Source organism: Sardina pilchardus, chromosome 5 (genome assembly GCF_963854185.1).
Source record: "Sardina pilchardus chromosome 5, fSarPil1.1, whole genome shotgun sequence".
NCBI lineage: Eukaryota > Metazoa > Chordata > Actinopteri > Clupeiformes > Clupeidae > Sardina > Sardina pilchardus.
In genome coordinates this window covers 7,191,207-7,211,401 of record NC_084998.1, presented here as the reverse complement: position 1 = coordinate 7,211,401, position 20,195 = coordinate 7,191,207, and the positions used below count along the sequence as shown (strand labels likewise).

The 20,195-nt window shown below is 44.4% G+C and overlaps 2 protein-coding genes across 5 annotated transcripts in view; both read right to left on the bottom strand.

Moving 5' to 3' along the window:
- specc1 (sperm antigen with calponin homology and coiled-coil domains 1) overlaps positions 1-2,399 on the bottom strand; it is a 97,946-nt gene extending 95,547 nt beyond the window's left edge. Inside the window, exon 1 of the mRNA XM_062536186.1 lies at positions 2,372-2,399. The gene's annotated coding sequence lies outside the window, so the exon portion shown is untranslated. The remainder of the gene's footprint in view (positions 1-2,371) is intronic.
- Positions 2,400-4,389: 1,990 nt separating this feature from the next.
- abr (ABR activator of RhoGEF and GTPase) overlaps positions 4,390-20,195 on the bottom strand; it is a 153,761-nt gene continuing 137,955 nt past the window's right edge. For all 4 annotated transcript variants that reach the window (XM_062536178.1, XM_062536179.1, XM_062536180.1 and 1 more), the window contains 7 exons: positions 14,004-14,063; positions 13,360-13,469; positions 13,085-13,224; positions 11,692-11,826; positions 11,038-11,143; positions 8,887-9,037; positions 4,390-6,320 (listed from right to left, as the gene is read on the bottom strand). In XM_062536178.1, coding sequence (XP_062392162.1) covers positions 6,231-6,320; positions 8,887-9,037; positions 11,038-11,143; positions 11,692-11,826; positions 13,085-13,224; positions 13,360-13,469; positions 14,004-14,063 — 792 coding nt within the window. In that variant the 3' untranslated portion in view covers positions 4,390-6,230. The remainder of the gene's footprint in view (positions 6,321-8,886; positions 9,038-11,037; positions 11,144-11,691; positions 11,827-13,084; positions 13,225-13,359; positions 13,470-14,003; positions 14,064-20,195) is intronic.

Genomic DNA, 20,195 nt, shown 5'->3' with positions numbered 1-20,195 from the left:
TGTGTGTGTGTGTGTGTGTGTGTGTGTGTGTGTGTGTGTGTGTGTGTGTGTGTGTGTGTGTGTGTGTGTGTGTATGTGTGTGTGTGTGTGTGTGTGTGTGCACACGCATCCAGTTGCTGTAATGGGTTCAGCAGAGGAGAGGGCACAATGTGACTAGGAAATTGATTTAGTTTTTCCCTACAAGGACTCATTTAGGGGAGCCTAACAAAACGAGAGTGGCCATAAAAAAAAGCATATAATGCTTATGGCCTATGATTTTAAGGCAAAGCATGTCAATCCTATGGCATCTCACACAAGAATAAGAATATGAATACATCTTGTGAGAAAGACCCATCCTTCTTGCCGTCTAGCAATATTCTGTACACCAACCAGGTACTCAAAAAAGTCACTTAAAAGTAGCTCTAATCTACACTTCTGGGACACTAGGCCTAACTGTACAGTCTGGCAGTGAGTTAAGAGACTCTGATGGTCTCTACCAGCTAAGCAATAAGACAATGCAATTAAGAAAAAACATCTATGCCAATCATTTATTTTGAATATGTATCATCACCACCACACACTGAACGGAGCAGGTGGCTACCTACAGTACAATGGCTAAGCCAAGCTGAAGTTAGACCTGCTAACAATTACTCTGACCCAAATTAGACATTATCCTCATAAACATCCACCACAGCCATAGTCTTTTACATGTGTTTAAATATCTTTGTGTAGTTATGTGGTCTGGTGTTTTAGCCTATGTATTAATTGAAATGACAGTCAGGAAATTATAAGGATAGTTATAAAGTCGTAAGGTCCTCCAGGCTCCAGCACATCTAAGTGTAGTTTCCTCTGAACGCTATCCTACTCCGTCTGGTGGCTGTGTTGACACACGGCCTAGCATGCTGGCTCACGGAACTCAATCTGGGACAGTGTGTTCTGTACAAAAAAACTAACTCTCGAGTGCCAAAGACTTTCTTGCTATTTCCATTTCTTGGACAGTCTGTCATGAGAAAGGGAAGGGTGTAATTACCTACAAATAGCTTCCACATAACCAAGGAAGGAGTGGAGATATTTTCTTTGCTTTGAAAGCAGTGTGTGAAGTACAAACCAAAAGAAAAACTATATCGCCTTTCATCACCCTCTGTGATTTGTTTGTTTATTTGCTAATTCATATTTTCTTTCAGCACTGAGTGAATTCAGGAAGTTTTCAACTTCACCTTAACTCTCTATGCGGCACCTAGCCTATTATTGAGAGTAATTTTCTTCCCTTTTATTTATAACAAATCATTACACTGCCTTGTAGCATGTTCAATAAAGTTAAACTAAAGTGATGTTTTATTCCAATGCATTTCTGCTCACTAATGTACATGTAGACTACTTGTCTATCTGTCCTGTCTTGTCTTATGGTTTTGATAACTGAGACTACAGCACTTGCTTTCATATCAACGTCCACACTGTGGTGGACATTTATTTGACCGCTAACAGCATAGTAGGCTACACGTATTACATAATACAGCACAAATTTAACACATGCATTAAGTCATACTGTAAGTCAATATTAAGTCTACTACTGTATGTAGGCTAACAGGTTTGAATAGGGCTAAATTACAGGTCCATTTCAAGATAGCGTTAGGGTTTTACGTTGTTTGCGTATTTCAATGTTATCGTTTAATTTGCATACTAGGTACAGTAAGTGTGCAATAGTAGTGTTGTGAATTTAAGTGGAGACTTCACCAAGGAATGCTATCTCAGGGCACAGCTGATACTTTGCTCGATATTTGACGCGTTTGATCAAAAACTTGTGTCACAAACTTTCCTAATGCTACATTAAACCCGCTCATAAGACCGTCAAACGTTTATATTTGTGTACATTTCATATATAGGCTAGTTAGCCTCTCAGAGTAGTTAAATGTTTTTGCATATCAGTAATTATGGTGATGTACTGTAGGCTATTGAATGTGCTTCTCCGAATTCTGCTCCTAGGTTAATTTGTCGACGCATCTACCCACGCTGTATCTACATTGAACGACAGATGTCCCCATTTGACTCAGCCGGCTTTCTAGCGCTCACCCCCCTACTGCAAGATGCTGTCCTTCTCTGTACACGTCTATTTTCTATCAGTTTCAAATTAATTTTATTACAGTGTCGCCTACATTTTGTAGTCAACGTTGGCGCCATCAAGCTAACATGAACGTTACAGGTTAACATTAGCTCGGTAAACCGTCCATAAACAAAAGTCTATTGAACTAACGTTGCTGTAAATTGCTTATCGTCGTTATGTAGCGAAATAGCGATGCCTAGTAGATTACCACACATCCAACGAGGGCTAGATTGTAAAACGTGAGCTACATGTTTCGAAGGAAATTTTTGAAATAAGGAAAGCAGTCCTCACCTGTTCAGTCGTTGATGCGCTGGTATGATGTTGGTGAAGCGCGGGACTTTCAGTTGTCCACTAGGTGGAGCACGCGTCCTTGGTGCAGTGAACGAGCTGACTTGTGGTTTCTGTAGTCCACTGATGTTGCAGCCTGACATTCGAGAGCAGTTGCCTTACAAAAATGGCAAATGCTCTTTGCATTTTAGATTTACATGGTTAACAAGTCCACTAAACTTTGACTTTCATCGCAAAGAATGCCATCGCCGACCTTTGTGCAGAAACAAAAATAAATAGGCTACATTTGAATGACTGTTGACATTTCATTCATATTCTCATAAGGCATAGCCATGCCTGTCCCAAATTAATCCCTGTAGTTCAACTCTAATGTCAACAAAACTAAAGAACATTTCTAAACCTGCCTTTATGCAATGTTATTTATTTTTTTTTAATGAATGCTAATTAAGCTAATGCATTTGAAGGAGACAGTGCCTCATTAGCATATTGAAACATAACATAGCCTAACAGATGTAGGCTAGTAAATTGTCAACATGTAGGCCTAAGTTAACAACTGGGGATGCCTCATGGTGATATCTTTAGCCTAATGAAAAAAAAGTTTGACCTTGAAATTACTCTACTTTATCAAAAGATAATGAAAGGTGCTTAAAATCAGACTCTGACACTGTGGATTCCTTTGAAGCCAACAGCAATGTCCCAAGTTATTAAAAAAAAGCTCAAAGATGAAACTGACAGATCTCTTGCAAAGTAAGGTACGGTAAGGTACTGTAAATCTATTAATACAGTGCTTTTTCCAGCCCAGTGGCTATTGTAATACTGTTGTAAAGAGTAGTAGTGCTTGGAAAGGAGTGCTTCGTCTTTGCCTTTCTTTTTTTCAGGCGGTGAATGCAGTGATGCCACTGCTGCAGAAGGCTGCGTCAGGGTTAGCTGAGACAAAGGCCTACTCCAGAAATTCTCACCAAGCTTTCTAGGTCGCACAAACAGCTAAATGATCATTTGGATCACCAGATCTTATATTAACTCAGGCAGGTAGCAGGTAGTTATTTTTATGGTGAAAATAAAAACTGAAACACTTGTAAGTAAGTGTAAGACAGTTTGTGAGTCAAGTCTTTATGTGTTTGCCACGAAATTCAACTGCAAATAATGAAATAATTATGATGCAAATTTAGGATTAGATAATTATGAGTCACAATTGTAAGTGAGTATATCTTTTTTGGAGATATTCCCACTATTGTAAATATACAGAGTGTCATGGACCATCTCTTTTCAATCGCGTGGTTGTGCCATTCATATCTTCTGTGCTAGAATTAGATGCATAACATAACCTAGAAACCCTTCAAAAACATAGTCTGTAGGCTAGCAAAAGATACATTAATCAGAGGCTCATGACCCATTAAAACCATTATAATTACTATATAACAATAGTACATCTACCCATTGTCTATAGGCTCACTTACAGACCAACAAACATCTTAAGTTGATATGTTAGTAGGCCTATATGGGTGGTTTTGTATGTAAAAATGTGCTTAAAATGTCAGCAATATTGTTTGAAATTAGAGTGAATAGACAGCTCCCAAGTGCCAAGAGTTTCATGGGCTTTGGGGTTCTTTTGAATGTGAAAAACAGTGCCCCCTGGTGTAATTACTTTTGTAGTGAAGTTCCAAAAACCATCCCAACGCAGATTATACAGTCTGATGAGTGTTGTGTATGGTTTCGTGTTTATTTATTCCCTACACTGGACTATTTGAACTTCCTGATACTACAAATGACTTAACTCTACTGTAACTGACCCTAGGCAGATCGGTTGGGCCCTTGAGTCGTGGATCTGTCTGAGGTTTCTTCCTATGTATCTCCAATTCTAGGGAGTTTTTCCTTGCCCCTGTTACTCATGGGCTCTCTGTAAAGCGCCATGAGACATGTGTAATGTTATGACGCTCTATAAGCAAAATTAAAATGAAAATATTATATTATGCACAAAGAAATTTAAATAATAAAGAGATTCTAAATAAGCCACCAAAATAACCATTTTCTTAGACTTTTATTTGTTTTACAAAAAAAGTTCACATCAACACTTACATTATTGTTAATACAGTATACTCAATTCTTCCCCAAAGGAAGTAAAATACAACAGCCTTTTATTTATTTTAATCTTATATTAAAAATATCAAATCGTACTCATCTAACAGTGCTTACTTGTAAGATATGTCACAGGCTTGAAGCTGAAAAGTTGGCTTTGCATTGCGTTCTGATGAAAGGTCGCAGATGTAGAAAAGAAAATAGCCTGCGGAAAACTACCAGAATATCACCTGCCCAAAATCTGACTGACAAGCTGAACATGCAATGAGGGCAACTACACAAACCATCCAACGGATTACACTGGAGTTCCATCGGACGCTTGGATCAGGCTTGCAACCATTTGAATGGAGGGGAGAAAAAAAAAAGTTTTTACATCAACCATGTCCATGACTCTTTTATTCTTTTCGATTTTTCACAAATATTGCATACCATGAAAACTTTTAAAAAATAATGATTCACCGATAAATTGTCAAAATGTAAAAAAAAAGAGAGAGAGAAAAAAAAAGCAATCATCACTACCTCAAAAAACTGTCAAACAATGGACATCATGGAGACGTTCTCTAGTTGTATGGGACTGTACAGGCACACACAATATATTCATAATAAATAGGGCAAATCTGGCCTGCACTCCTGCCTCTCTCACGGTAAGAGAAGAGGCACCTTAAACTGTCACTGCCTTCAAGAAGCTCAAGTTTCCACTCAGGCCTCAGCAAAAAGAGAAAAGGAAAATAACATGGTCCAACACATACAAATGCATGTCCATCATACAGACGGACAGACAGACACACTCGCACATTCACTCACACACACCCTGCCCTCTAAATCACATGCGCAAAGCTGAAATGAAGTAAAGCAAACTGATAAACTACTGAACAAAAGATATTTATAAAATATGTAAATGCCATTTGTGTTTGTGTGTGTGTGTTGCTGTTGTTTAAACTGGAATGCCTCTGCTGATTAAAAAGGAGAGAAGTAAAGGAGAAACAGGCCCGCTCTGGGATCCAGGAGCTGGGCGCTGGACAGAGGACGCGGCAGGACGGAAGTCCCTGGGGGGACGAACCTCTAACTACCACAAGCTGGTGTCAACCTCTGCAGCGCAGTAGGCCTCAGGTGGATCGCTATGGAGACCCCACAGCCCTTTAGAGGAATGGCTTCCCATATGTGTGTCTCTCTCTCTCACACACACACACACATACACACACACACACACAAATACACACATACTTTGGCGTGCACCAGCACGCTCACACGAAGAGAAGTGACACTAGAGAGGAGAGAGTGTGTGAGGAGGATTGTGGACAGGGCACGGGGCAACGTGAAGGAGTGTGTGAAGGTATTTGGCAGGTGTGTCCTCAGGCCGAAGTGTTTGGACGATTTCGGATCCAGATTTTTCACCCTTGGCATTCTGGGGGAAATCACATCATGTTGGGGGTGTACTGACTATATAAACGTCACATGATTCTGAGAAACCGGTCTGGATGGAAGGGGGAGCTCCGCTCCAGCTATTCCCCAGTGTTTGGCGCGAGACAGACGCTCTCTGGACAGAGGATGAGCATCCAACAGACGTGACGAATGGAATGAATGTACTGTATGCATGGAGCGCAGGGTCCCCCGCGCCCTCCCGCAGTCAACGATGGCTCCTGGCCTCCCTCTGGTTTGGGCCCGTGCAGTAGAAGAGAATGTGGTGTTTGGGAGGCCGGCCGGGCTGGGGGGGGGGGAGAAGAGGGGGGGGGGGAGCGGGGAGGTGGGGGCCGCTGCCGCAGGAGTCTCTGTCTCTCTCAGGGGCTTAGACATCAGTAGAGAAGTACAGGGTGTTCCGCTTGAGCTCGCTGAAGGAGATGGGCTGGTGCTGAAGGTAGTACAGCAGCACTTGGACCTGGAGATGATAAAACAGACACGCACACACAGGGAGGCTTAGATGTCAGATAGCGCACACACACATGGAAGTATAATACATACATATACACATACACATACTGTATAGACACACACACACTAACTTTAACAGAAGTACTGTAATCTATCTATTAATTCCAGGTACGTCTGTGTGTGTCTATGCTTTAAATGTTTCTTGAACCACTTGGCAGGTGTGTTGGTAAGGGCACAGGTGAGTGTCATGTCAAGTTTGACATTGTTTGGATAAAAAAAAAGGGTTTATTGGCTCTTATTGTTCCAATTACTGTAGCACCCAATGCTATTTAATGCTGAACATCTGTCCTGCTTTTGCCCTGCCACAAGTGAGTATACACTACAGTATCTGATTAATCTGCAATCTGACGGGGCTGACTGGGCCGTCGGTGACGGAGCCCTTGTCACAACACTGACATTTTCCCACGGCTGTCCAAATAAAGCATCAGACATTTACAGGACAAGCCACCAGTGAGTCTTAACTTCCTGTTGGGGACTTAACTTATGATACACGCAGTGCTGGCATCACACATGTGTTACACTTCTATTCACGCAGACATTTCCTTTCTTGTCCTTGTGACACTAAACCACAAGATACAGATGGATTCCGGCTTCATTTGTGAGAAACTAACTTCAAAGATCATATGCGGAGATAACGATAAACAAGTCCCTTACAGCACATTTGGCTTTCAATGCTTCTTTTTGGCAACTAAATATCTTGGAGAGAGCTGTCACCACTTCCTGTTCAAATTAGATTATCTTTCCAGATCACCATCCCCAGAATACATCATCATCAATCTGCACTTGATTCATGAGTAAAATCACCTGGTATCTACAGTAAATTCCTATGAACCAGGGGATCTCGCAAGCTACCAGTAGCTCCCCACCTGTTCCTAGCTCTCCAAAAGGTTTGATTAAGATGTTCTCATAAATCTCACTTGGGAAACATTTAAAATTCCTATGAAATCCAATTCACAGTCAAGATCAGCTATGTGAATACTATACATGGCATGCTATCCAATTCATAGTCTAGATCAGCTATGTGAATACTGTACATGGCATGCTATTACACACATAAAAGCCCTCAGCAATGTCCATTTTTTGTCAAAGTAGCTCTCGGAGTAAAAAAGGTTGGAGAATGGAGACCCCTGCTCTGTACTACTCTGTAACAGTACTAGCTGCTCTGTACTACTCTGTAACAGTACTAGCTGCTCTGTACTACTCTGTAACAGTACTAGCTGCTCTGTACTACTCTGTAACAGTACTAGCTGCTCTGTACTACTCTGTAACAGTACCACCTTTTCCTCAGAACACTGTATAATGAAGTATTGCAACAGTTATAGTAGGACCGAGTAAGAACAACTTGTTTTCCACGTCTTTTCTATTTGACCACCCTCTTCATAGCTTTTTTATAAAAAGTGGTAGGAGTCAGCGACTCCTGTTTCCCAGCTGCTCAACTGAGAGATTCAGGAGATCTTTTGTGCCTTCTGCAGTCAGGCTTTTTAATAAGCACCTCTGACATCAGGGTTGATTTTCTTAATTATTTATAATTTTATTTATAATTATTATTATTATTTTTTTTACCTCCTCCTCCTATACTGCTGTATGTTGCACATGTTGGTAGTCCACTGCCATGGTCTGCTTTGCTGTCTGCTTGTGTTCTGTCTAACTGTATGTTGCTTTTCCTGTTGCTGTGTCTTGCTTTATGTTATTGTGTGTCATGTTGTGCTTTGCTTATGTTGTTGTCTGTATGGTGGCACTGAGTTTCCCCTTTAGGGGATTATTAAAGTTATCCTTATCCTTATCCTTATTTGTTGAGTTTTACATACAGTAGGTGTCAAAAGCGACAGTAGACATAAACCGTTCTTGTCTGTGTCATCATTGCTGTGTGGGTGTGTCTGGGTGTCAGACCTTGAGACAGCATTTGGGCTGAGAAGTCTCTGTGTGTGTGTGTGTGTGTGTGTGTGTATGTGCAGTATGTTTGTGTGTGAGACTCAGACTGAGATGTGTAAGAACTGCTGTGTGTGTGTGTGTGTGTGTGTGTGTGTGTGTGTGTGTGTCTGGGGGGGTGGTATGATGGTAGTTTCACTCTCACAGGAGAGCCAATTTTCCCAAAAGTCTAAATACAGCTGTGGGATTATTTGGAGCAGGGTCAGAGAGAGACTGCCCTCTCAGCGTGTGGGGCCGAGCGGTCACATAAACACGTACTAACTCCCACCACCCATCTTTCTCTATCTGTCTGTCTGTCCGTCTTCCCGTCCGTCCCTTTCTTCCAAATACACACACACACACACACACACACACACACACACACACACACACACACACACACACACACACACGACAGATCAAGGTTCATGTTCAAGCTGGGCTCTGTAAAGTGCCTTAATGTTATGTTATGATGGCATAAAAATAGAACTGAACTGAATTACAGTAAATACATTATCATTCTCCCTCTCTCTCTCTCTCTCGCCCTCTCTCTCATACACACACACACACACACACACACTTCTGTCCGTGCATTTCTCCCTCACCTGTGCCATGACGTCGTGTGACCAGATGTCGGAGGCCAGGGTGACGTGGCCCTTGCTGCTCTCGGACTCCGAGGGCCTGAGCAGGGTGGGGCCGAACACCGTGGCCAGGTTATGCAGCGACATCTTGTTGATGGGCTCCTTCTCCGCCACCCTGGAGACGAGAGCCAATCAAAACCTCCGGTCAGACTCAGACATAACAACGGCAAACTCACCACAGCAGCGAAAACAGTTGAACTTCAGAGACGCAGATGTTTCAGAATAATTCTGATTCATTTGTTAAATTATTCAAGTTGAACATCAACCAAAAACAATAGTGGTAGTGAAAACATCACAGTTGAACAGTATTATCATCATGCACACATCACATTATATTTTCTAATATATGCTGAATATAACATTCACAGATAACTTTGCACAATTTGATGTAGCAGTTTTTCTTGTGTTAGTGTTATAATGATTTAAAGAATACACTAATTTAAATGTAAAAATTATATTAGAAATATCTCATATACAAATACATATGAATATTCAAACATTCCTTCATTCACAGTCCTCTGTCCTCCTCTATGATGCTTGCTCTCACAAACCAAGCCAACAAGCCTGCAATTATCAAAGTGCCCAGCAGGTGTCCACAGTGGACTTTGTCTTGTAGCATACCACTAACTGCATTGTGGGCAAAGGCACTCTCTCCATGTGTGAGACGACTACAATTACAGTGAGTGTTACCATCCACCCGAGTGAGTGGGAGGATAGCAGGAGGCAGGAAGCAGAGCTCACACAGACACTCAGCCTGCTCCTCATCCAGATTCTGATGACTAGACTCAAACCACAGAGAGAGAACGTACCATCAGAGGAGGAGGGGGGGGGGGGGGGGGGGGGGGGGGGGGTAAAAACACTTTCTGGGTAACGTCAGTTTCTCAGTTTTCATTTCTTTTGTTATTCCTTCCTCGCCTCAGTTCGACCGTTGACATGTTAATGTGCTTGAGGACGCCTAAAAGTCTTTAGCAGACCCACAGCTTCACAGCTGTCTCCAAGTGCAAACCAGCTCCTGCTACTGATAGGCCTACTGAGAAAGGTAAAAGTATACGGGGCCTGTTGTTTTTGGTTCTGCGACGTACAGTTAGTAAAATCTACCCAAAGGGGGGTTTCTTTCGCTGTTGCTAAGGGACAAAGTAGTCGAGCTCTACCTACTGTACTTATTATGCCTTATTACTAGAACATGCTAGTGCAGCAATAAGTACTATTCTATGCAAGTAGTGCTTATTGCTGCACTGTCCATGTCAACACCATAACTTGATTGTTCCCTTTCTTTAATAGGTTGCTTTGGTTTAAAGTGTCTGCTATATACATTCACATCTACATTTACATTCACTAAATGCAAATGTATCAGAAAGTTCTATAGAGCTTTTGACATGGCTGCCCTTTCGTCTGCTCCCAGACCCACGGTTGTGTTTTGAAAAGCAGAGAGGGCCTCTCTCCTGCTGCCTGAGCTGGCCCAGAAACGTGAGCCGCTGCTCGGCCTGTTCTCCTAACCTGAGGGCCCGTGGCGTGGACAGATGATTGCAACTGCAGCTTTTCCCCCCGTGGTTCCAACAGAGTGTACGGAACGCTAAACATCACGGTGGAGGGGAGGCCACACAAAAAAACGGACCAGAGAGCCCCTGGCAACCACACGATGAAAAAGAGCTCGACTGGCAACCTCTTTGGCAACCACAGGCTGAAAAAGATCTCGACTGGCAACCTCTTTTAGGCCACATGTGACCGCCTTGTGTGTGTGTGCATACTACACTACTACTGTATGAGTCCACTACCAGTCAACAGAACTGTAATTGTATCATTATTATGTTAGAGACTTCTAGAGAATCTAAAAGCCCTATAAAATTTAACTACACCTGAATAATCAATCATCAGGCGGAATTCAGACAGCTGTATGGAACACAGCTTAGTCAGCAGCACAGTGCAAAGGCACAACAGAGAGCCATTAGTCGTGAGGACATGGACTGCAAACCACTAATGTGTCTATTCACTTATACTGTATCTGTGTGCAGTATGTGCCTATATTGGTTTTGTGTTTATGCGTGCATACTTGTGTGCATGTGTGTGAGTGTGTGTGAGTGTGTGTGCGTGTGTGTGCGTTTATGGAAAGCTTACCTTTTCAGGTGCTCCAGCAGGGTGAGGAAGGTGATGAGGTTGGGGTCGGGCAGCGAGCGCAGAAGGTGCATCATGCAGTTCTCCTTGGCAGCAGGGTCAGACAACGCTGCAGACGGCAGTAGAGGAGAGAGGGGGAGAAGAAGAGGGGAGGAGAGGAGAGGAGGAGAGGAGAGGAGGAGAGAAGAAAGCAGAAGAGGAGAGGAGGAGAGAAGAGAGAGACTCAGGTCAGGTGAATCCATCAACACACGTCAACGTTTTATTTCCTTCTACCTCCTCTGATGCGCTACCTCATCAGAAGCTGCATCTAGAAACCAAACTTAATAGCATGCCACTAAAAAGCTTCCTAACACATGTGACTACAGGCTTAGGATTTCACTTTGACCCCACACACATTACAAACGTATCTCAAGGCAATAACTGGTTCTTCAGCAACAGAAAGTGGCACACACACACACACACACACACCCCGCAACTCACACATTCAATCAAACACCCAGTTAATCTCTCAAAGCAATCCTGACCCTTTAGCCCCACTCGTCCTGACCCTTGCCCTCTTGTAAGCGCTCACTTCCTCAAAATTAAACGGTGCCCAGATGTGTCTCCAGATGCCCTTTGACCCCCTGCGCCGAGGGCTTTTACTGGGGTGAGCCGTACCTATGCCCTCCATGAAGGCCGGGTAGAGGCGGTCGGTGAGCAGGGGCTCCGGGAGCTCACGGAAGTAGAGCTTCAGGGTCCCCGCGATGGCGTTGATGTCCATGTCGCTCAGCATCACCAGGATGTCTTTGGTATCTATGTAGGGGGGGGGAGAGGAAACAGCAGAGGGGGAGAGAAGAAAGAAGGGCAGAGAACGGAGAAAAGGGAAAGAGAGAAAGAACAGAGGAGAAACGAGGAAGAAGGAAACATGGATGAGTTCACATTAGCCAAGAGTATTCAGCCATTATGAGACAAACTGAACCGTTAAATTGAGCTGTTTTCTTTACTTCGGCCGGGGTTAATCGAGCCCCAGGTTTTTTATATGACATAATATTTTGTTACAGCCTGGACCCATTTTGCCACTCATGGTACATTTCCTGGGCCGTTGGCCTCGGTGTGTTTTTATTGGGCCATAACAGAGGCAGGCAGGTCTTTAGGCACAGCTGACAGCTGGAGCAAGTCAAGTCAAGTCAAGTCGGCCTGCCTGCCTGCCTGCTCTTTCCCACACACCGCCCCGAACTCACACATGTGGCGCAGACCTAGTGTGACAGGCCCACTGGTGGGACCCCAGAGAGCCACAGAAAACCAGAGAGGGAGGGAGGGAGGGAGAGAGGGAGGACAAGATGGAGAGGGAGAAGAGAAAACAAGGAATTCTCATTCTCTCTCTCTCTCTTTCTCCATCCCTTCCATTTACTCCACACTCTCTTCATCTGCTCGTGAAAATGAGAGAAAAGGACCTGTGGCTGTGAGCCGCCCACCCAAAGCATAACACGGTCCCAGGAGTACACTTTAGCTACTTCCTCTCAGCTCTGACAATGAGCAGGCCTCCACACAACCGGAGTGTTAACTCCCTACAAACAGTATTACAATGTGTTACATCTCATGGAATGTGCTGCGTTGAGTCATTTGATATATTCTGGGCTGGTACATATTTATTGTTCTGCCTCGGTAATGAGGGTTTTTTCCCTCTTCATGGGTCTTTTGGGGACATACGTTTAGTTTGAAACAATAAAGATAATGATAACATGATGATAATTAATGATAAAGAGGTTTTTAACTATGACAGATGATGATAATGGCTGCTAAAGACCACTGAGGATGAAGACTTAATAGTGTTGATGCCGAGGATGAAGACTTAATAGTGTTGATGCTGAGGATGGAGACTTAATAGTGGTGAGGCTGAGGATGAAGACTTAATAGTGTTGATGCTGAGGATGAAGACTTAATAGTGGTGAGGCTGAGGATGAAGACTTAATAGTGTTGATGCTGAGGATAAATACGTAATATTGGTGGGGCTGAGGATGATGACTTAACAGTGTTGAGGATGAAGACTTAATAGTGGTGAGGCTCTTACTGGTGTCAAACGCTGCCTTGAGGGCCTGGATGTCCGTGGCCACCCCTGAGATTCTGTAGATGCCCACTTCCTCGATGCCCCTTTTCTCCACCTCCTCAATGCACTGCCGGACGATGTAAGGCACCTTGGAGCGCTCGCGCCTGGGCAGGAACAAAGCATGGAGGATGGAGATAAAGACGGTTAGCTGCTAGCTACATTCAATATGCTACAATAAGGGAGAAAAATGGTTTATAGCGGGGTAATTGAAGGGTAATGGGAGAATTGAAGAGTCTTACTTTGTTACGACACTGATTTTGACCCCAAAGACCCCACTCTGCTTCTTAGAGGGAGTCCGCTTCAAGCTCAGGTCCCGACTGGAGAACTTCATGGAGAACTCCACTTTGATCTGTGGGAAATGAGGCAGAGGAGAGGGAGGAGGGGTAGAGAAAGAGAGAGAGTGAGAGAGGGGGGGAAGAGAGAGGGAGAGAGGCAGAGGAGCGGAAGAGAAAGAGAGAGTGAGAGAGTCAGTGACACGCACAGTGTGACAGGGACTTCATACAAATCCTTTTTTTCCAACTTTTTGTTCTTTGCTTTTGATCACTTTGCCGTTTCCAAGAGGAGGTCTGTGCGTGTGTGTGTGTGTGTGTGTGTGTGTGTGTGTGTGTGTGTGTGTGTGTGTGTGTGTGTGTATATGAGGAGGGGGTATTTAATATTGTTAACACACTCTTCCTGTCACTTGTGAGCTATGAGAAGTATGGAGAATGATGGTGGGAAATAGACTGACTACTTCAATTTGACATTTCCAAAAACGTATCCCGCTCCAAGCACCCTCCTGGAACTCTTTCATACTTCAAGCAGGAGAACGATAGTTAATCACAAGACTACAGGGACATGAAGACAAGATGCCTTCCATTTTGAACTGAATTACATGCAGACTTACCCCATTCATCTCAATCACATCCATGTGCCAATTCTTGGACTGCACTGCCTGTGGATCGAGCTGAGAAGGAAAAAGATTTACAAAGATTATTATTTCATTCCCCTCATACATTTCACCGAGCAACATGCTGTCTGTTTCTTCTCCCCAACAAGCATTTTACAAGGCACATTCAAGGCCATACTAAATTCTCATTCCATTCTAAAGACATTCCTTTAAAAAGCCATTTGGGAGTCATTAATAGTTGAGGCATTTTGTGTAACCCGTGTTGCTTGGCCCAGCCTGGAGCCCATATCTGGAGTTAGTCCACAGGTGATGATGCACGGGGCCACTAGTTGAGCAATGCTGCTGGGTAATCGCATGACCAGTTGTTAGCGTTCTGATTGGATGATTGCAGCAAGTTGCCCACTGATGATTACATATCTCCAGATAGAAATCACATGGCCAATATCAAAGGGAAAGGGCCTGAGCATCACCACTAAACAACGCTGCACTTCCTGGCAACATTGCTCAAAATGCTCCCCTGTGTATCATCAACCTCAAACTCTCTCCTCGTCTTCCTCTCTCTCCTCGTTTGTGAGAGGAAAAGTACACTGACCCGACAGGAAGGTGACGTCACAAAACCAATGATGCTAAGAACTTTTTAGCTGGGAACAAAAAACCCTAAATATATGCAAAAAATGTGAGTAAATATGAGAATGTGAGTTCTGTCGTTTTTCCGATTCTAGATAATAGGTTGACACCTCGATATTTCCAAGAATTTCAGCCTCTACTGTTTGTCCTTGACAAACAAGGCATAATTAAGTTTCCACATCAGATGGTGGGCTATTTTCTGCAACAGCCTTTTTCTGAAGACAGTTTTCCATCTGCCTCCCCTGTGGAAATTCCCGAAAAAGTCCAGCCTACTTCTTAAAAAAAATCCCTGGGAACACCAGATCAAGCTTTCTTCTTTTTCAATTTGTGGGATGAAGAATATCTGATAGAGTGAATTCTGTACTAAGGCAATGTGTGTGTGCGTGTGTGTGTGTGTGTGTGTGTGTGTGTGTGTGTGTGTGTGTGTGTGTGTGTGTGTGTACTGTAACACACATTGTATGCACATTTTTGTGTGTGAGCAAGCGGTGGTATTTCTGACAAACAGGATGGAGGACTGAAGTCTCCTGGGAGCAGCCATTCCCATCTTTCCAGTTCCAGTTAGTCCCATCTTAAATGTGAGTGAGGAGCATCTCTACATCCCATAATAAGCCCTGTCCACTGGACTGACCTCAACACGTGGCCTCTGAGCGGACACTGCTACAGTCGCAGACACCTGCTGAGTCCGCCCCTCTCCGGCTATGAGAAAGACCCTTGTGTCACAGACCCACATTGTTCCCGTCTCTGTTTACACATCTGGAGGCCCACACGGCTCTAAAACAAGTTTAAATGTCACAAACAACCGCACACAGACACACACACTAACACATTACAGACACACACACACACACACACACACACACACAAACACACACACACATATGCTTTCCATGCTCCCATACACAGACACATTAAACACACACACACACACACACACACACACACACACAGATGCTTTCCCTATGCTGACAGGGGCTTTCCCTCGGTCCTCAGTGAGCAACATGGTTCTGGTATGATGAACCGCAGGCTTTCGTCAAGGGGAACCTGTCTCTCAGACCGCGTTCTCAGGACGGACGGACAGACGAGGGGTGGGGGGTGATACAAACACACTCCAGAGCTAACGCTCGGCATCTGGCCTCCAGAACACGGCCGATGGCTTTAGCAGCTTAACTCAACTGTGGCCGCTAACAAGCAGACCGCCTTCAGTGTGAGTTGTAAAGACGGGCTCAGGAGCAGAGTGAAGGGTCGCATGCTTTGGAGTACGCTACGCACAACGAAACAACAGAAGCCTCAGATGAGGAAAAGCACACGAATCATATGACAATTACAGTAGGCCACAATAAGGATATATTCAGAGCTAAAGGGCTTTTGCAACATTTCACAAAGTCAATTGCCAAGAAAGGAAAAGAGGGCATGCTGAAAATGCTATTCCCTGGACAATTAACGTCATGAGTTCTTGCAAGACTACTGTAAACTTTCCTTATGCGCCTCGAGACTGGCGAATGTGTAACTCAATTCTTCATGTCAAACTCCCATTAGCTCTCATTTGTGAGGTTTCTGAGAACTGCTGCGCGCACACAGCCCACAGCATCACCACACTCAATTATCGTTACTCCTGCAGACCATGTTGAAGCAATCTAGATCGAATTTCACGACAACAATCACTCGCAGTCGCTTTTCCCCACTCTGTAGCTCACCATCACTTACGGGTAACTCCAACTATGTGATTACATTAGTGTTCTCACTATTATCTGCTCATTAAAAACACAAGGCGCTCGGTTTTACCAGCAAATCACTTATGAACGACTGCTTATTGCCGCATTCATCGAGACGGCTATCGCTCTAATTAGCCCCATTATAAAATTGACATCAGAAATCAGGCTGCTAAGACCCGATCTGTGTTGGTGCCCATTTTCACAGCAGGGACTGGGATCTTTAAAACGAGGCCGGGGCTAATCACTGCATTTTGGGTCTGCACAGGCCACTGCCAGAATTATCGTTGGACCGGTGCCCAGAGCTCCCTCTCTGATGAGTCCTCAAGGGGCTCCCTAAAAAAAGGCTCCCAAACTCCACGGTCTCCGCTGCCTTTCCCCTTCCTCTTCCTCTCTCCCTTTCCTCTTCCACTCTCCCCTTGCTCTCCACGTCTCTCTCAATTTAACCCCCGAGTACAGAGTACCGACGTTATTAAAAATATATGAAATGAAGTCAAGCGGGGCCAGAGAAACCTACAGAGCAAATCTCTTAATGCGCCCCACTGGCTGACCTGCTGAGAGGCCGCGGCGAGCGTTTGCCCCAGAAAACTGGAATCCCAGCAGGAGCGGAACCACATCTCTCCGGTTCCATCTTCTCTACCATGGGAAATGTTATGGCTAAAGGGATAATCCCAAGCCTCCTTTTAAAAAAAGAAAAAAAAGAAAAAGAAAAGTACCGCATAGTTGTGGGTTTACTTACAACTGAGTATGCAACTGATTTCCAGGAGAGATTTGAGCAAGGCCGTCTCAGCTTAGTGCTTGATGAGAAAAGAATCATATCGGTTTCATGAAAAAAACTCTTCCCTTAGATGCAGGCCACTGATCACATGAACGCAGTGCTGTGCATGTGCCCAGAGACCGATACAGTAAAGAATGTCCAAAAAGGTTTGGAGGTTTGTTCGACTGACCCGCTGACAGCCAATCCAGGGTGGCGAGTAACTCCTGTACTATAAAGCACATCCGAAGGATATAGTGATCAAAAGCGGGGCAAGACAAAGACCAAAGACTACTCTGCCTGGTTTCATTAATCTTTAAATGGAGATGAAACAGTATGCCTGTGTTTTATCTCTGAACCTAGGCTCAGATTGGTAGCACATGCAGAAGAAGAACAAAGCAGAGGATGTACATAAAAAGAACTTATACCAGTCATGGCTTAGATTAAAAAAAACTGCTGACCTTTTTAATACACCTTTCCTATTTCCTCTGAATTTCAGACAAAGGAAGAGTTGCTGAACATCCGTCCAGGAAAAATGCCATATGACGTCAGTCTATCTGACTAGACAATAAACTCAAGCTGTGTCTCAAATTCAGTCATGATTGTCTTTGCAATTATGCGCTCATGTGGGCACTGAACGCTAACAGATGATTAGGAGAGAGGGATGAGAGAGAAACAGAGAAAGAGTTATGAGAAAGAGAAAAGTGAAAGAAGAGGGAGAAAGAAGACTAAACGAGAGAGTGTGTGTGTGTGTGTGTGTGAGAGAGAGGGAACAATCCCAAAATTCTGCACGAAATGTGTGCGACTGCTTGCGCCTGGACAGCACGGCTCTCCACTGTGTTCCTTTTGAGTTCCTCTGTGGGCTCTGCCACTGTGTGCCTCAGTGACGGCACGGCAGGAACATCATGTTCCCTCAACGTTCTCCACAGACCCTTCTGCTGCTGCTACTGCTGCTACTGCGACTGCTGCTGCGGCTGCTTAGGCTTCAGCCAGGCCAGGCATCCCTCCAACAGGCCTCTGAGGCACATAAAGCTGATCTCCCCCACCGGCCTGCTACAGGCTAGGCCTCGGGGCACGAGTGCGCGGCCGGGGTCAACTGCTGCTGATAGTGGTGGGCTGTAGTGTGTGTGTGTGTGTGTGTGTGTGTGTGTGTGTGTGTCTGTGTGTGTGTGTGTGTGTGTGTGTGTTTGTGTGTGAGCAGATAAGACCTCCTGCTTACTGCAGATTGGATCCGCTCGTCTCCTCTCATCCCATTTTTTTGACAGGAAGTGTGATGAAGAGGAGCACAAGACGACGCGAGCTGAGACCAACGTGGCTGTGGCTGTGGCCCGCACTCTGAGAGCCATGTGGTGGCCACTTGTTTCTCCGCTTCTGTAGCTGGAGGCCATCAGAGCTCATTCTGCATGTGTCTGTGTACACTGCGTACACATGTGCACAGCAAATGCTGGGATTAATGTGACCGCACGCCCACAAAGCAGAGTAATCATTGTCGGCTCAAGCACTGATTTATGGAATAGCTGGGGCGACAGCGTATTAAATTACAGTTATTAAAAAGGAAAGCTGTCGGTTGTTTTTTGTTACATAGCTGTAACATGACCATTAACCAAAGTGCGACTGGCAGCACAATTCTGGACTGCCATTGTCGTACAGCAGCGCATGAAAAGGCAAGTGAACACAAAGGCAGTACATACCCGCTATCGAAAGGCAAAGAAATCACTTCAAATGATGTGCAAAAGAGCTACGAAATCACGAACAAAGCTCCCTTTAAACTTCATCCAGAGCTAATAAAACCTTAATCTTAATGGGTTCATTAGAATGGAGATGGAAAGCTCCTGCGCTTGCCATTGCCTGGGATGAATAATTAAAAAAGAAGCTCTCTGATATGGCACGTTCACTCCCCCTGTTTCATTAGGGCTTTAGTGGATTGTGCTCATCTTTCCAGGGCTTTCATTCGGATGGCTAAATACTCATCGTCTGACTCCCTGTTTTAATTAGCTGCCTCCAAAACTCATTTTAATTAGCGGCCGCGTCCATCACTGTGCTATTAGCTATGATTATTTTTTCTTGCTGTTGTCTCAAAAAGACAAAAACATCAACATTTGGGCTTTGTTTTGATGAATCTCAATCTAAACAGGAAATCGTTTGTTTGTTTACAACAACATGGAGAGTCATCGCACGAGTGGGCTACGTATGCAGTCTGCCGCAGGCAAGAAGAGGGGACAGGGATGTGCGACTGGCGAACACGGCGATGGGTGGATGCTGTTGAACGCCAGCGCGTGAGAGCTTGTTTCTCCTGGTCACGGGTACAAACACGGTCACAGTGACTCAGAAGGAGCCATTGGTGGGTGGCACATGTCTTCATGCTGAGATGCTGAGGAAAGCACTGACAGAGAATGTAGCGTGAATGTAGCGTGAATGTACAGTATGGATGCTAGCATGTTTGGCTCTGGCCCAGCTTTGCTGTCTCTGTCTTATATAACACCAAGCTTTTTACATAACATACATGGCCAATGCATGAGTGAAGATACAGTCTGAGAGTCTTCCATGAGACGCACATGAGGAGAAAAACACACGCATGTATCCGAGGACACAACGCTGTCAGCCTCTTGCCGACCTCTGTTGAATAAACAATGGAAAACGTTCCCAATAAAATTTTTAAAAAACGCATCACTGAAATGCCATTTTAAATGCGCTATGCACAGAATGCCGACGAATCTGGTTTTCTTATCAAGTTCTCCTCTTTCGAGTCAGGCCAAAAGTATCACAGCGCGCCTTGGCACTCCGCTCGCGGGGCTGATTTGTGGGAACGCTGGCCTAATTACACAACTATTCCGGGGTTGCAGTGGGGTCACTCTAATATTTACCTAAGAGACTTGATGCATTTCGCTGATGTCAGACTTAGCTCAGTTTTGAGTGGTTTCCAGTAAGCGAACAAGCGCCATACAGGAAGTTTTAATTTTCTCCCTCCGATGACTAAGAGAGGAGAAGAGAGTCATCGGGGCCTCTTACAGCAAACACAACACAGTCCATCATGCCGAGTCGACCGGGCTTACTGTAACTACTTTTCACTTGATACACAAGTTGAAGTACGTTAATCCT